This window comes from Trachurus japonicus, chromosome 21 (genome assembly GCF_045865225.1).
Source record: "Trachurus japonicus isolate A0001 chromosome 21, Traja_1.0".
Taxonomy (NCBI): Eukaryota; Metazoa; Chordata; class Actinopteri; order Carangiformes; family Carangidae; genus Trachurus; species Trachurus japonicus.
The window spans coordinates 31,625,602-31,643,949 of NC_140927.1; the positions used below are offsets into that span (position 1 = coordinate 31,625,602).

The following is an 18,348-nucleotide window of genomic DNA, read 5'->3' on the forward strand; positions in this document are numbered from 1 at the left end:
CCAAAGGAAAGTCGTCATGTCTCGTCGCTCGCGTAACAAAATGGTGTTGGTGGACTGACTTAAACAAGTGGTACAACAAAAAGAAATGAGAACGGAGTGCCACTACACTTCTTATAATAAATACAACTGATAACGGTTCATGTTTACATTTCTTTATGAAGTGTTGGTAAATGGTAAATGGTCTGTATTCATATAGCGCTTTGCTATACCTGCAACAATACCCAAAGCGCTTTTTACATCACACACACATTCACACACTGATGGCGGAAGCTGCCATGCAAGGAGCTAACCATGACCCATCAGGAGCAAGGTGGGTAAGGTGTCGACACTACGGTGTGTCCTTGGGCATACAGAGACTGCTTGATGAAAAACTGTCCCTGAAGGCAACGCACATCAGCGGTTTTGCATGAATTTCCCTCTAAAACAACTCTGTGTGGTAACGTTGTGTTATTATCTCATAGCGTGGTGAATGTGCAGGTTACAACTAGATCCATTCCTGGTTGGACTTGAACCTCCTTTTTTCCTTTATATTGATTATTTTGGGAAACCCACAGTGCTCCTTCTGTTTTTTCTATAATATGTGAAAAATTCATTTATTTGTTAAAACTTCCTCCTCTTTGTGTTGTGTGAGTGTGAGAACAGGCAGCTGACTCTGTGTTTCTGGGTCGAGGGAGGAGAGGAGAGGAGAGGAGAGGAGAGAAGAGGAGAGGAGGAGAGAGGAGGAGAGGAGAGGAGAAGAGGAGAGGAGGAGAGAGGAGGAGAGGAGAGGAGAGGAGAGGAGAAGAGGAGAGGAGGAGAGAGGAGGAGAGGAGAGGAGAGGAGAGGAGGAGAGAGGAGGAGAGGAGAGGAGAGGAGAGGAGAGGAGAGGAGAGGAGAGGAGAGGAGGGGAGGGGAGAGGAGAAGAGGAGAAGAGGAGAGAGGAGTATAGGGGAGGAGAGGAGAGGAGAGGAGGAGAGAGAAGGAGAGGAGAGGAGAGGAGAGGAGAGGAAAGGAGAGGAGAGGAGAGGAGAGGAGAGAAGAGGAGAGGAGAGGGGAGGAGAGGGGAGGAGAGGAGAGGAGGGGAGGGGAGAGGAGAAGAGGAGAGAGGAGTATAGGGGAGGAGAGGAGAGGAGAGGAGGAGAGAGAAGGAGAGGAGAGGAGAGGAGAGGAGAGGAGAGGAGAGGAGAGGAGAGGAGAGGAGAGGAGAGGAGAGGAGAGGAAAGGAGAGGAGAGGAGAGGAGAGGAGAGGAGAGGAGAGGAGAGGAGAGGAGAGGGGAGGAGAGGAGAGGAGAGGAGAGGAGAGGAGAGAAGAGGAGAGGAGAGGGGAGGAGAGGAGAGGAGAGGAGAGGAGGAGGTCCGGTCTGAGCCGTTACACTGAGAGACTTATCAAGAAGGAGCAGCAGGTCCACACCTCAAACGGACACACACACACACACACACGGAGCTGCTGGCTCAGCTCTCTCTGTATTTAGTGCAGATTAGGATGAAGGTCACGATGACAGACTCCAGGTCAGATTATAGTGACAAGATAATTCTCACACACTGGAGCCACTTTATGAATGGACACAATACGTTTCATCATCACTCTGGTCAATAAACAGTGAGTTTATAAATCTACAGAGCCGTGAAAAAGTATCTGTCCCCCTCTGGATTTTCGTACGTTATAGCATATTTTTAATGAAATTTAAAGTGATTTTTTTCCATGTCTTGCCTCACTCCCGAGTCCATGACCAGCAGATAGACACCATCCTTTCGACTGTGCGTGCAGTAACGAGGGACATAGAGCCGTATCGCCCATAATTAGCTTAGCTCAAACACTGGAAGTGTATGGGTAGTGTTAGCCTGCCTCCACCTAAAGTCGCTAATTAGCTTAGCTCAAACGCTGGAAGTGTATAGGTAGTGTTTGTCACTACCCGATTTGCAACGCTACCCGATTTGTGACAGCCACGTACGGCAACGCCACTTGGACAAACTTAGTTGAATTGACTTAGGATCACTGCCCTGTGTGCGTCGCCAGAGACGGTTTATCTTTTTATTAAAAAAAAAAAATACTTTATTAGTAATGTAAACTGAGGGTTGGTTGTGGTGGTATGGATCTTTATGCTCAGAAAGCAGGAACAGAGGCGGACTTTTAGTGTTTACTCTCGTCTTTTCTCGCCGGCCTCATCACCATGACAACCACAAACAATCACAACTACCACAACACTCACTGAATAAACGAGTCTGCCGCGGCTGTCTTATGACGGACGTCCGCGGGTTTTTTTGTTTTTTTTAAAATCATTTACCGTATTTTAAGCAGACTTGCGATTGTACGCAAATCAGGCAGTGCTCAAATGAAGTTTGTCCAAGTGGAGTTGCCGTAGGCAGCTGTCCAAGATGGCGGCCAGTCTGCGCATGCGCAGACCTGTTTTGTCAGAAATCGGGTAGCGTTGCAAATCGGGTAGCGTTGCAAATCGGGTAGTGACAGTGTTAGCCTGCCTCCTACCCGAGCCGAAATCAGCAGTCAGAAGCTGATTTCATTTTAGCTCTAAACTCTGTAAATATATCACTTTATCAACATTTCAAACATGTTTAGGTGAGAAAGTAGCCGTTTAGATCAGCAGTGTGTTGTTAATTTGTCTAAATACCAGCTGTTTACAATTTTGTTCGGACGAATTCGGCGCTACTCAAGCTGGCCGTTGTGACCAACGCACTTCCGGTTACTTTAACAAAATAAAACACCCGTTGCCCTTTACATACAGAAAACCATGACGATAGAATTTGTAGCTAGCTTGAACCAAAATAAACCGTCTTTGCTTGAACCCTCTGTTTTGACCGATCTCGTCCCGTAAGCGGCATTTGACCGCTCAAGATGCCTTACCGGAGAGTTTTGTCAGCTCTGAGACGAAGATCGGCCCGCCGGTTTCCGTTTAGAGTTGCTCTGATGACTTTAGGTGGAGGCAGGCTAACACTACCCATACACTTCCAGTGTTTGAGCTAAGCTAATTAGTGACTTTAGGTGGAGGCAGGCTAACACTACCCATACACTTCCAGCGTTTGAGCTAAGCTAATTAGCGACTTTAGGTGGAGGCAGGCTAACACTACCCATACACTTCCAGCGTTTGAGCTAAGCTAATTACGGGCGATACGGCTCTATCTCCATGGTTACTGCACGCACAGTCGAAAGGATGGTGTCTATCTGCTGGTCATGGACTCGGGAGTGGAGCAAGACACGAAAAAGAAAAAATAATGTTGGCGTATCCCTTCAAGATCGTCAAACAAATTTTAGTATTAGACAAAGATAAGTAAACATAATGTGTGTGTGTGTGTAAAGTAGAGTTTAACAAAAACAAAATCATTGACATCTATGAGTCTGGAGAGTGTTACGAAGCCATTTCTAAAGCTTTGAGACTGCAGTGAATCACAGTGAGAGTCTAAACCACCACATACTACTACAGTTCCTCCTAGACTGCAACCAAATTGCCCAAGTTGGGACAAATAAACTAAACTTGACTTGACTCCTTCTTCACCTCGGCTCCTGCAACGATGATGAAATAAAAAAAAGAAAAACTCTTGTTTGGTACAAGACCCAACAAACGTCTGGTATTTGATATTCCTGCAGATGAAGCAGAACCTGGTTTTACACCATGCACAGTTCACTGCTGCTGTCTGTGTGCAGCTCTTTACACTGCGTCAGTCCAAACACTGACACTCACACACACACACACACACACACTCACTGATGTGGTGGAGATAGCCCATAATGATAATAATGGGTTTGGACAGCTCCGTATCACTCAACACAAACATGTTAGGAACTCAGCTGTGGCAGAAGAAATGAGTCCAGGCAGAACCACTTGAATCCAAACTGTTAAATGAACTTTACTCACATCTAAACCACCGTCATTAGAGAATAAAAACACAGATACGACTAAATATTTCAAACTCTAACTGAGAAAAACAAGCTTCAACACATATTAATTAGTCTGACTGATATTAGATTAGATATCACAGATGTGGGATCTCCATCTTGGCTCACACACTCTGTGGAAATGGCTCAATCTAATCTCACACCATAAATAAATAAATGATGTGTTAAAGAATTCAATAACAATGTTCAGTTGTTCTGAAACTGTCAGAGAGAGATGTGTTCATTTAACTACAACAAATCAAGTCAGGGTTCATTTGTACTGTACACACAAGGTGCTTATGGATAATAATAATCATAATATGTATCACCCTATACGGTCCCTTGTTGTCATAGATGCACTATTCAATGACCCTCGGAAAGCAGAAAATCTCACAATTCAGATGCTTTTTACAGCTCGTCTCTATCATAAACGGTTCACAAGTTGTCAAGTTTTGTTGATGCTTTGTAAAACATGTGCAAGCGTTGTGTCGATGCTACGTTCGGTTTAGCATTGTTGCTACGTTCGGTTTAGCATTGATGCTACGTTCGGTTTAGCATTGATGCTACGTTCGGTTTAGCATTGATGCTACGTTCGGTTTAGCATCGTTGCTACGTTCGGTTTAGCATCGATGCTACGTTCGGTTTAGCATTGTTGCTACGTTCGGTTTAACATCGCTGCTACGTTCGGTTTAGCATCGATGCTACGCTCTGTTAGCGTCGATGCTACTCGGTTTAGCATCTGTTTCTGTACCCGTCCCTTCTGTCATAGAGGCACCATTCAATGACCATCGGAAAGCGGAGAATCCCGCGATTCAGATGCAGTTTACAGCTCGTCTCTATCATGAACGGTTCAGGAGATATTTCATGTTTTGCACCGAAGCAACGCTCATCTTCAGAGGGTTGCAAGTCAACTTTAATCATCATTTACGTGCCTTTTCTCAATTATTATTTACAGATTTTCATTGGAAAAAAAAAAAATCCATGCATTTACTGCCACTACCGAAACCATGGAAACGAAACATAAAATTCCACCGGAAGAGCAAAACCGGCTTATGTGTTTTGACATTCGGAAAAAGGTGCATAAGGCACCGTTACAAATCTTGGTTGTGATTCTTCTACAACCAGATTGAAGGGTCATATTGAAAAAACAACTTTATTTTGTTTTTACGCGCTTTTATTTTGAAAAATAGTAAAGGCTGACATGTTGCTATAAGAAAAAATGCAACATCACTCAGGTTCTTGGAAAAATACAGCCTGCTGGATCTCTCTCTCTCTCTCTCTCTCTCTCTGTCACATATACACACACACACACACACACACACACACACACACTAACACACACACACACACACACACACACACACACTGATATGCAGCCGCAGCTTGATCACATCATCTAAAGTCCAGCTGTGTTGGCTGCTGACATGACGCTACAGATGTGCATGGGAAAAATCTTTACAGGCCGTTCCACACAGGACAGTCACCGTGGAGACGAGAGAGAGGTGTGTGTGTGTCTGTAAAGCGGGTGATGTTAAAGGGACAGTTCAACATTTATTAGTCAGATTCTCCTCTCACCATAATAATCCCTATAGTCATAGCAGTAGGTTTGTTACCTTTAATTATCGGTGCAAGTTGTTTCTAGAACGGCGGAGCAGAGCCGCGAGCTGCTCAGAGCTACGCTACGGAGGCTCATTATGGGATTTCTTGGTTTCCCTCATCAAACTCATCAAATACACAATCCAACAACTCCACAACGCTCTGGTGGACAAGTTGTGAGCTGCACATTCACCACGCTATGAGATAATAACACAACGTTACCAGACAGAGTTGTTTTAGAGGGAAATACAGCCGGAACTACATTCCAGACACGGCTGCTGGGAGGAGGGATTTCAAAAGAGAAAGTACTTCCGGTAACTGTTTCATTTACAGGCCGTTAATTATGTGATAATGTCAAGAAATACAGGGTTTCCCGCAGCGCTTTCCTGTTAAGGCGGCCGCCTTAACAACAAAGAGCTGCCGCCTAAACTAACGTCTTAAAAAAAACATCATGTTTTTCAAAAAGGCAAAAAGATTACAGATGCTTTTTTTGGGAAAGCCAGAATTGTTCTCCACCAAGTCCTTAAAATTTACCGTTATTTCTGGGCTTTTTTTATGCAATCAATCGTTATTTCTTGGCGACATTTCTCGACATTACTACGAAATTGACCATTTTTTCTATAGGCTATTTCTAGACATTATGACGCAATTAAATTGTTATTTCTTGGCTGTTTCTTGACATTGTCACGTAATTAAATTAAAGGGTTACTGTAGTTCAGAGTATTTACTTCATGTGTCGTAATGTTACATAATTATACATGATTATCTCATAGCGTGGTGAATGTGCAGGTCACAACTTGTCCACCAGAGCGTTGTGGAGTTGTTGGATTGTGTATTTGATTAGTTTGATGAGGGAAACCAAGAAATCCCATAATGAGCCTCCGTAGCGTAGCTCTGAGCAGCTCACGGCTCTGCTCCGCCGTTCTAAAAACAGCTTGCACCGACAATTAAAGGTAACGAACCTACTGCTGCTAATGACTATAGGGATTATGGTGAGAGGAGGATCTGACTAAATGTTGAACTGTCCCTTTAACCTGTCAACCGTCCTCTCTGTAACAGTGATCAGAGGGAGGTCAGAGGTCAGAGGTCGCCTCCTTCTCCCATTACACACTCACACACTCCTACACGTGTGTCTGTGCATGTGAGTCACGCACCATCACCACCATCACCACGACCACCAGCGCCACGGCAACAGAACCTGAGCCACCTCCATATATGGACATGACGAGGACGTCGTGCACCTGATGCTTGCTACAGGAAGCTGCTGAGACCAATCACACCGACTGACTGACTGAGTGTTTATGAATGTGATTACATCATCGCCCAGTAAACACACACACACACACACACACACACACACACACACACACACACCCCTCCCCCCTCATCACAGCTGATATCTGATATCTCCATCAGACAGGAAGTGCAGCTATCAGGACGCCTGTTTCCCGCCAATCTGCTCGCCCTCGTCATCACACTCAGTTTAGATGAAAACATTCAGAGCTGATGAGTGAGTGAGTGAGTGTGTGTGTGAGTGTGTGTGTTTGTGCTGCGAACACACACACTCACACACACACACACACACACTCCAGTAGTGTAGTCTAATGTTTTGTAGTGGGTAAACTGTACATACTTGTATCACATAGACCGGTGGTTCTCAAACCTTTTTATATCAAGGACCAAAAATTGACACAAATTAGACCACGGTTGGACCCCCATTGGGCAACAATTTGAAGCAAACACCAGAAATACACAAACAATCAATGTACGTTTAAATTAGGTGTGCATTTTTGAAAGATTATAGAGAAATTTCTGGGAAAAAAAAGTGGTACAATTTCTCACAAAAAATCTCACAAAAATAAACAAAAAAGTTTAAAAATCTTTAGTAAAAAAGTGTTAAAATTTAGCAATTTCTTTTTTGAAAAATCTGGTAAAATTTCTCAGAAAAAGTGGTAAAATTTCAAAAAAAAAAAAAAAAAAGGGGAGGAGGGGGGGGACAGTAATACAAAGGGGTAAATTTTCTTTTAAAAAGAATAGTAAAAAGTAGAAGAGAAAAATTGAGAAGAAACTGGGAAAATTTCTCAGAAAAAGTGGTAAAATTAAAAAAAGGGGGGGGGACAATAATACAAAGGGTAAATTTTCTTTAATAAAAAAAATAGTAAAAAGGAGAAGAGAAAAATTGAGAAGAAACTGGTATAATTTCTCAGAAAAAGTGGTAAAATTAAAAAGGGGGGGGGGGGCAGTAATACAAAGGGGTACATTTTCTTTTAAAAAGAATAGTAAAAAGGAGAAGAGAAAAATTGAGAAGAAACTGGTAAAATTTCTCAAAAAAATTCTAGAAAAAGTGGTAAAATTTCAAGAAAAAGTTGGGGGACCCCCTTGAACCCTGTCAAAACCCTCCCACTTTGAGAACCATTGATATTTACTTTAGTTAGATAGTTTTGTTGTACTGGGTATACTGAAGTATTTATGCATTTTCAGTGAGTATACTGAGTATATATACTGTGGACTACACCCCTGACTCACTCAGTCAGTCAGTCGGAGAAGCTGTGACTAATGAGCCACTTTTAGGTTCAGAAAAATGAGGAGTGAGGCTTTAGAGCATGTGTCCACTCTGTACTCAGGCCAGTCGCTGTACTGGAAGAGGCATGAGTCATGTGTGTGTGTGTGTGTGTGTGTGTGTCATGTTACTGAGGCCCAGCAGGGATCCAAACAGGAGGACGATCAGTGTTGCTCACTAACATGACGTTTATCAGACAGCAGAACAACTCACAGTCGCTTTGATAGAAACAACTAATCAATGTTCCACACTGACTTGAACCTGTGAGGATTTACAGTATTTGACACTTTTCAGTAAAATAACATATACAAGCCTTCGTCTTAAAGGGATAGTTCAACATTTTGGCAAACTGGCCCATTGCCATAATCCCTATAGTCATAGCAGTAGGTTTGTTACCTTTAATTGTCGGTGCACTGCAAAAACTCAAACTCTTACCAAGAACATTTGTCTTATTTCTAGTCGAAACAATCTCATTCTACTTAAAATAAGACTCATCACATTAAGAGTAGCTTGTTTTTAGACATTTTTTTACTTCTTTCAAGCAAATTTTCACTTTCTTATTACAAGCACAAAAAACCTGCTTTCACTGGCAGATTTTTCTACTTATTTCAAGTGAAAATTTGTTTGAAACAAGTGAAAATGATCTAAAAACAAGTTAATTTTTAGGTGATGAGTCTTATTTTAAGTGGAAAGAGATTAGTTTTGACTAGAAATGAGACATTTTGACAAGAAATAAGACAAATATTCCTGGAAAGATTTGGAGTTTTTGCAGTGTGCAAGCTATTTTTAGAATGGCGGAGCAGAGCCGTGAGCTGCTCAGAGCTACGCTACGGAGGCTCATGGGATTTCTTGGTTTCTCTCATCATCAAACTCATCAAATACACAATCCAACAACTCCACAACGTTCTGGTGGACAAGTTGTGAGCTGCACATTCACCACGCTATGAGATAATAACACAACGTTACCAGACAGAGTTGTTTTAGAGGGAAATGCAGAGACTGTTGATGAAAAACAATAACGTGCATCAGTGGTTTTACATGAATTTAAATAGAAAAAGAAATCCCATAATGAGCCTCCGTAGCGTAGCTCTGAGCAGCTCGCCGCTCTGCTCCGCCGTTCTAAAAACAGCTTGCACCGACAATTAAAGGTAACAAACCTACTGCTATGACTATAGGGGTTATGGCAATGGGGACAATCTGCCAAAATGTTGAACTATCTCTTTAAGTGACGGCTGAGGACCGTGGACAAAAACACTACAGTATTTCTTTCAAATATTAAAGCTGGAAACTATGTGACACATAATCCAGGAAGTGTCAGAAAAACAACTTTGTATTGTAGGGAAGGAAAAATAAAAACTTTCTCTGGATGTATAAACTTCTCTACACATAAAAAAAAAAAGGTGTAAATGTCTCATTTAGTTGTGAAGTATGGTAAGTATGGTAAGTGTGTGTGTGTGTGTGTGTGTGTGTGTGTGTGTGTGTGTGTGTAGCTGCCAGCTGAGGAAACTTTTATTTTTTATGACTGTGGGAATCGACATCTCCTCCTCCTCTCCCTCTCTCTTTCTCTCTCCCTCTCATCTGCGCTCCATGCTGCGTCTTGTACGATTAATGACCTCATAAATTTCTGATTCTCCCTTTAGACGCCCAGAGACAGAGTGATTTAAGACTGTGTGTGTGTGTGTGGGTGTGTGTGTGTGTGTGTGTGTCGGTATTAAGTGCATGCCTGACAGTTTGGAGTCAGCGTGTGAATACGTGCAGCATGTGAGTCTGACTGATAAGCTGGGGGAGGGAGGGGTGTGTGTGTGTGTGTGTGTGTGTGTGTGTGTGTGTGTGTGTGTGTGTGTGTGTGTGTGTGTGTGCAAACGACAACATTATTGTCAGATTAAGTCTCAGGTTGATTGACAGATGCATCAGCGGCTAAAGCGATGACATCATGCGGGACAAAAACTCTTCCAAGAATATTTGTCTTATTTCTTGTCAAAATGTCTCATTTCTAGTCAAAACTAATCTCTTTCCACTTTAAATAAGTCTCGTCACCTAAAAATGAACTTGTTTTCAGATCATTTTAACTTGTTTCAAACTAATTTTCACTTGAAATAAGTAGAAAAATCTGCCAGTGAAAGGAAGTTTTTTGTGCTTGTAATAAGAAAGAAAAACTTGCTCCACTGTCAGATTTTTCTACTTATTTCAAGTGGAAAATTTGCTTGAAAAAAGTAAAAAGTGTCTAAAAACAAGCTGCTTTTTAATGTGATGAGTCTTATTTTAAGTATAATTTGATTTATTTTGGCTAGAAATGAGACAAATATTCTTGGTAAGATTTTGAGTTTTTGCAGTGTATAAGTATCTATCTATCTAACCTCTCTTTTAGAACTGATAATGCCGACTGATAGGGTTTTGATGCTCTGCAATGCTGCTTCGTCTGTACGTCCATGCCTGTATGTCTGTCACTGTACACATGTCTATCGTTTGTAAGTCTGTCTTAGTACTTATGTCTATTGCCTGCATGTCTGTCGTTGTACTTATGTCCATTGTATGTATGTCTGTCACTGCTTATTGCTGCTTATATGTCTTGTTGCTACATGGTGCACTTTTGCCCAAGACGAATTTCCTCTTTTGGGGACAATAAAGTTCATCTGATCTGATCTGATCTGAATTTAATCACATTTTGTTCCCGAATCCACCAATCCAACTGCTGGGATCAGAATAATCCTGTTTTCCCGATGCTACTAAAAAGTTTTGAACAACACAAACTGAGGGTTTGATCCAGAATCTGTTTTTGGGTTTTGAAACAACCCCATTTTCAAGATTTGATCTGATCCATTATCCAAAATCCAATCGGGTTACTTTTGAACAACTGGGCCCTGCTGGATATGAGCTGTGTGTGTGTGTGTGTGTGTGTGTGTGTGTGTGTGTGTGTGTGTGTGTGCAGTAGTCGAGTTGTAAAAAAAATTCAGGGGGGATGGTCAATTTTTTTCACCTTATTAAAAAAAAAAAAGGGGGGGGGGGGGGGGGGGTAGTGTAATTAATGTAAATTATATTATATAATTTATTATTATAAAATTATAAATTATATATAAATATATAGTATTATTATTATTATTATGGAGCTTCTCCACTAGTACCAACTCAGCTGGGCTTTAATTGATTTGCCATCTTTATACAGCACTGTAGGGGGGGTCTGGGGGCACTCCCCCAGAATTTTTCTTTGATTTTTAACACATAAATAAGGCATTCTGGTGTACTCTGAGGAGAAAATAAAGGGAAAAGACAACATTGCTTCAGATAAAACATTTAAAAAAGCCCATTTAGTCCTAGGCCTACTGACTAAGGTTCCTTTCATTGTAATGACAAGAATGGCTAAGTGTATGAAAGTGAACTCAGAACTAGTGTGGAGCTGTGGCTGGAGAGCAAAAACAAAACTCTGACCGAGAATAGTCACTCCTCGCGCTCATAGACGTTAGAAAAATGTAAACACACTAACGTCAGTGGGTCACTTGCAGCACCACGCCGGACCGGACCGGGCCGCTCCACTGACCCACCGGCGGTCTGCCCCTGCTGGCGCGAGTCACCACGATTGCAGAAACTTCTCCCCTTTTCCGTGATTCGGAACCGCTCGGAACGCTATCTATCGCTAGAGTTCAGATTGTCACCTTGGTTACCTGGCTGTTAACCAATAAAACACGGAGGAGGATTCTCGCTTCTACAACACTTCTCTCTGATTGGTCGTGGCGTCGTGCCTGTGTTGCATTCACTGTGACCGGGAAATTACAAAACTACCTTCTCAGTTAATGTGCGCTTCTGTTTAACTCCGTCTAGAAAACATCCTGGACCTGGGCTATGTAAGAAATGTTCGGGGCTAGAGCCAGGAATGCCCAGGCCAGGCGACAGCCTTAATATAATTATAGTTATGTCCAACATTTAATGTAAAAAGGGGATGGAGAGGGGGGATGGCATTTTTACAGGGGGGATGATTTTGATCGTTTTTATTTCAGGGGGGATGCCATCCCCCCCCATCCCCCCTCAACTCGACTACTGTGTGTGTGTGTGTGTGGATTGATGAAGTAATGGAGCAATATGAGGCTGATGCACACACACACACAGCTAATGAACTGTCGTGTCTTTTATTTCCTCATAACGCAGAGTAGCGTAGGTGCTGAGAGACGCATCGTGTGTTCGGTCTGCAGACAGGTGAGCTGTGTCGTGTCAACAGTTGTGTAAAAAGTGAAGCACACACACACACATACACACACACACACACACACACACACAGAGGAGCCTTGTAGCAGCAGGTATGTTTAACTACAGCGGTGCCAGTGCTGTTTGCTGTGAGCCAACACGGAGCACAGGGAGCGTCTGTGTCCGTCTGACCTACACTGGACCTAAAGGTGAGGAATCTGGGCCAGTGTGTGTGTGTGTGTGTGTGTGTGTGTGTGTGTGTGTGTGCAGGTGGAGGTGGACACACACACTTCACCGTGTGTATAACCTGGTTTTTATCTGAAGAGCTGATCCATCATGATGAGAAATACTGTATATTTATAGTTTTAAGAGCCAAAACATCTCAGTGTAGTTTTACTTCTTTTCTCTGCAGTTCAACTACTGCTCGGTTGTGACATCACAAAGTGACAGGAAGTCCTGACGGCTGGTTTTAAGGCTCAGTTTCTGAATACAGGCTGTGTGCATTTCTCTGTGGACTGAGGCTTTGATACTTTCACAGTATTAATATAGAACCTAGAGCTGCTTTATAATCACACTACACATGGACATCTACCTTTATACTGTATGGAGCTTTAACACAAACATCTACCTTTATACTGTATGGAGCTTTAATACAAACATCTACCTTTATACTGTATGGAGCTTTAACACAAACATCTACCTTTATACTGTATGGAGCTTTAACACAAACATCTACCTTTATACTGTATGGAGCTTTAACACAAACATCTACCTTTATACTGTATGGAGCTTTAATACAAACATCTACCTTTATACTGTATGGAGCTTTAATACAAACATCTACCTTTATACTGTATGGAGCTTTAACACAAACATCTACCTTTATACTGTATGGAGCTTTAACACAAACATCTACCTTTATACTGTATGGAGCTTTAACACAAACATCTACCTTTATACTGTATGGAGCTTTAATACAAACATCTACCTTTATTTTGAAGGAGCTTTAATACAAACATCTACCTTTATTTTGAAAGAGCTTTAATACAAACATCTACCTTTATTTTGAAGGAGCTTTAACACAAACATCTACCTTTATTTTGAAGGAGCTTTAATACAAACATCTACCTTTATTTTGAAGGAGCTTTAATACAAACATCTACCTTTATTTTGAAGGAGCTTTAATACAAACATCTACCTTTATTTTGAAGGAGCTTTAACACAAACATCTACCTTTATTTTGAAGGAGCTTTAACACAAACATCTACCTTTATACTGTATGGAGCTTTAACACAAACATCTACCTTTATTTTGAAGGAGCTTTAATACAAACATCTACCTTTATTTTGAAGGAGCTTTAATACAAACATCTACCTTTATTTTGAAGGAGCTTTAATACAAACATCTATCTTTATTTTGAAGGAGCTTTAACACAAACATCTACCTTTATACTGTATGGAGCTTTAAAACTACAAATTTATCGACTTATGGATCAAGAATTCCTATAAAACACATGGAAATAATAAAATATTGGAGCTTTAACAGACAACACAAAACCTGGAAAACCTACAAAACCAAGTGAAACAGAAATATGCAGAAACCTGGAGCTTTAAAATCCAGAAGACAGTGATGAACTCGATGCATCGGCCTCATCTCTGAGACTCCAGATCTACAGATACAGCTGGAAACATGTGGAGGGTGACTACTCTCTAAGGAATTCATTCATCTCTTCTATGTATGGGTGTGTGTGTGTATGTGTGTGTATGTGTGTGTATGTGGGCACCTTAACAATAGTGTCTCAGTGTTGCAGGTCCAAAATGTTCTGACCCCGCCACTGAGGGGGTCACACCTATTGCATCATCAGCACAATGTCCATCCATTCATCGACACCCACCGGCCGGGTCGTAAACCCTCGGCCTGGAAAGATTCCTGTCGCAGAAAACCAGGAATGTTTCGGCAGCTAATACACACACACACACACACACAGACACACTCTCTCTCTCTGCTGTGTGTGTGTGTGTGTGTGTGCAGACTAGTGACATCCAGCTGCAGGAGTTCCTGTCCTCAGCTGGTGTTTCTTAAAGCAGCGCTGCCTCCCGGTGGTGACGAGGGGAAACTGCACTGCAATTACAGTTTTTTTCCCCCAACAACTGCTAACACTAAAAAATGTCATGATTTAGATGTCAGTTACTCCCAAAATATGTGTGATACATAATAAGGCTGGGTCTTGACTAAACATGAAAACCACTTTTGACGTGGGTTTCAACATTTTTAAGCCCTAGATGTCCCAAGTTTCAGAATGAAAGTCCATTTTCTGGACTCGCAATGCATTTTAACAACATCCATGACCCTTCAAGTGGACAATAAAAAAAATTAAATAACAGATATCACCATTAAACTTCCTAAATTTCTCACTCACTTTAAGAAAAATATTTTTTGTATTACAAGTTTTGTCAGATTTTATGTTTATAAATATGTAAATGAGGCAATATCTGATGAAATATGCACTAATTTGCATACATTTCCAGAACCGAAATCTGAACAATGGATAAAGCTACTTTCAAAATTCTTGTTTTATTTTGTTGACATATTAGAGTCAGAAGTTTGTACAGCGGAGAATTTTGGATATCTCTTTTTATCACTCACCAGCCGTAAAAAAAAAAATCAAATTTCGCCCTGTTTTTAGGAATAAAATGTTGTATGAATGATATATCAACAATCCCCTCTGTAAAAACATTCAGAATATAGACAGGAATAAAAAATAGTCAAATAAAATAATAAAATAAAAACATAGTAGTCACTGACAATAGAGAAATCATGTGTTTTTGCAGCAAAAACAACAGGCAGGCTAACACTACCCATACACTTCCAGTGTTTGAGCTAAGCTAATTACGGCGATACGGCTCTATCTCCATGGTTACTGCACGCACAGTCGAAAGGATGGTGTCTATCTGCTGGTCATGGACTCGGGAGAGAGGCAAGACACGAAGAAAAAGAAATGTTGGCGTAACTCTTTAACCCTTTATAGGGCACTCAAAATTCCAACCTTAGATTGTTATTCTAGGACATAACAAGACTTAATTACAATTTTGACATTTTTCAAAATTTTTCATTTTCATGTAGAAATTGAAGGTCAACGAAGTGACCATTTTTGGTTCCTTGCCCGTTTGTGGTAAAGAAAAATTCCAATAAGTGTATGTATAGAAAATATAAGAAAAACACATAAAGTGCAAAAAATATTAAGTTTTAGAACATGTATGGCTTATAAATTGGAATTATTATAATATTATTGTAATAATAATAATAATATATATGTATATAGGAATTTGTATATATAATATGTATATCGTATTTTATACGATTATAAAGTCACTCATATTCACTATTTATAGCTTCAAAATGTCTTGAAATTAGTTAAAATTCTCTCTGAATTACTGAATGGTTATATAAAAACCTTAGACAACATTAAAAAAAGAGGAAGTTCGTCTTAAAGGGATAGTTCAACATTTTGGTAAATTGTCCCATTGCCTATAGTCATAGCAGTAGGTTCGTTACCTTTAATTGTTGGTGCAAGCTATTTTTAGAACGGCGGAGCAGAGCCGTGAGCTGCTCAGAGCTACGCGACGGAGGCTCATTATGGGATTTCTTGGTTTCCCTCATCAAACTCATTTCATTTCTCATTTCTTGCTCTTACTGCCGGGGAGCACGGGGCGGAAATATAACATGTGCGGAAGTGTCCAAAAACAGTCACTTGCCCGGTGAAGGGTTAAGTGTTGTTTTGTGTGTGTTTTACCTGTAGAGGTCGACCGTCCTCGGTCCCGATCATGTTCCTCCACTCCATCAGCGAGCGCTGCAGCGTGTCCAGTCCCGTCTCCCACAGCCGGACGTAGCCGCCCATGTCCACCGTGACCACGCCCCCCGAGCCCAGCGGAGCCAATAGGACGTCGCTCTCCGACACCTTGGACAACCAGCTGGTGTACGGCGACACACTCATGGACCTGACAGACACACACACACAGAGGAAAATCAACACCGATTTCAAAAATATACAACGTTTTATTCATCCCACACATGGAAACATGGTTGTTACAGAAGCACACAAGGTAAAAAAGTAGAAAAATATGAAAAGTGTTGGGCATAAGTACGACGGAGTAGAAGGGCCACATTGAGAAAGAGAAAAAAAACAGTCTTCGAGAATAAAGTCATAAATTTACGAGAATAAAGTCATAAATTTACGAGAATAGTTGTACATTTCCTACGGGAAAAAAGTCATAACATTACGAGAATAAAGTCGTACGTTTCCTTCGAGAAAAAAGTCATAACATTACGAGAATAAAGTCGTAAATTTACAACTTTATTCTCGAAGTTTGTGATTTTTTTATTTGTCAATGTGGCTCTAATACTCCGTCGTACATAAGTAATAAAGTAAATAAATAAATAACAACTGTAAACTGTGTAAATTCAGCCTAAGATTTCATAATTTATAAAAAAAAACTTTAATGATTTATATTTATTCATTCTAATAATAATAATTTAATGTATTATTAATAGTAATAATAATAATAATAATTTAATGTATTATTAATAGTAATAATAATAATAATAATATATTTTATAATTAATACAATTATATAATAAAAAACAGTCATAATATTAATCCAAATAGTAAATGATGTTATCACTCAGACATAAAGAGGCACAAATGAATTACTACCGCTTTTTCTGAAACTACAGGAGCAGATATAAACACATATTTAATATTTACACTCTAATAATGTGGATTACTGAATATTTAAGAGGAGAAAAGTTTGTTTTTTGTGCAGTTTGAGATCAATAACAGGAGAAATATGAGTCTAAAATGATTGTGCCGCCTTAAAATCCAGATAATCCAGTCAGTGCAGTGCCGTCTGTGACCACTAGCTGGTGCTACAGTTACATAGGTGAGCTCTGTGTGTGTGTGTGTGTGTGTGTGTGTGTGTGTGTGTGTGTGTGTGTGTGTGTGCCTCTGCATCGGTATTTTGGATCCAGGTGCATATTTGACTCATCTGAAAATTTCAAAATAAAACCCTAACCTTCTTGAATTGATTGACAATTATGAAAACTGTGGCCGATGCTATTGAAAATAAAAGCCCAAGCTGACATCATTAAAATAAAAAGATCATGGAGACTCCTTCAAAATAAAAGCTCAAATGCAAAGGTCATTTACTTTTTAATGGCACATATATCAAAAGATGAAACAAATATTTGACTATTTTCGCTCCAATAATGACTTTACAAAGAACACTTGAACAAAGCCAGAGCCCACAGCAAATATATAGTATGTTTACCTGGGGACGGGGATGTATTTGACTTTCTTGGAGTTGAGGTCCGTCACCTCCAGGTACGCGGCCGTCATCGGAGGAGTGACGTCTGAGAGAAAAGAAAGAAACAGAAACAGTCTGAATCCGTTCTCTGTTCAGTTTCAGTTTTATGCTGTAAACAACTGCCAAGTACACTGCAAAAACTCAAAATCTTTTCAAGAATATTTGTCTTATTTCTTGTCAAAATGTCTCATTTCTAGTCAAAACTAATCTCTTTCCACTTTAAATAAGACTCATCACCTAAAAATAACTTGTTTTTAGATCATTTTCACTTGTCTCAAACTAATTTTCACTTGAAATAAGTAGAAAAATCTGCCAGTGAAAGCAAGTTTTTTGTGCTTGTAATAAGAAAGAAAAACTTGCTCCACTATCAGAAGTGAAAATCTGCTTGAAAGAAGTAAAAAGTGTCTAAAAACAAGCTACTTTTTAATGTGATGAGTCTTATTTTAAGTAGAATGAGATTTGTTTTGACTAGAAATAAGACAAATATTCTTGTTAAGATTTTGAGTTTTTGCAGTGTACATAGTTACACATATAAAGTTGCTTGTTTTTAGACACTTTTTTACTTATTTCAAGTCTATTTTCATTTGAAATAAGTAGAAAAATCTGATAGAGGAGCAAGTTTTTCTTTCTTATTACAAGCACAAAAAACTTGCTTTCACTGGCAGATTTTTCTACTTATTTCAAGTGAAAATTAGTTTGAAACAAGTGAAAATTATCTAAAAACAAGTTAATTTTTAGGTGATGAGTCTTATTTAAAGTGGAAAGAGATTAGTTTTGACTAGAAA

The 18,348-nt window shown here is 40.1% G+C and overlaps 1 protein-coding gene across 1 annotated transcript in view; it reads right to left on the reverse strand.

Moving 5' to 3' along the window:
- vwa8 (von Willebrand factor A domain containing 8) overlaps nt 1–18,348 on the reverse strand; it is a 150,854-nt gene that overhangs the window by 29,280 nt on the left and 103,226 nt on the right. The window contains exons 36-37 of the mRNA XM_085766068.1: nt 17,528–17,609; nt 15,994–16,198 (exon numbers count right to left, since the gene is read on the reverse strand). Of these exons, the coding sequence (XP_085622194.1) occupies nt 15,994–16,198; nt 17,528–17,609 (287 nt within the window). The remainder of the gene's footprint in view (nt 1–15,993; nt 16,199–17,527; nt 17,610–18,348) is intronic.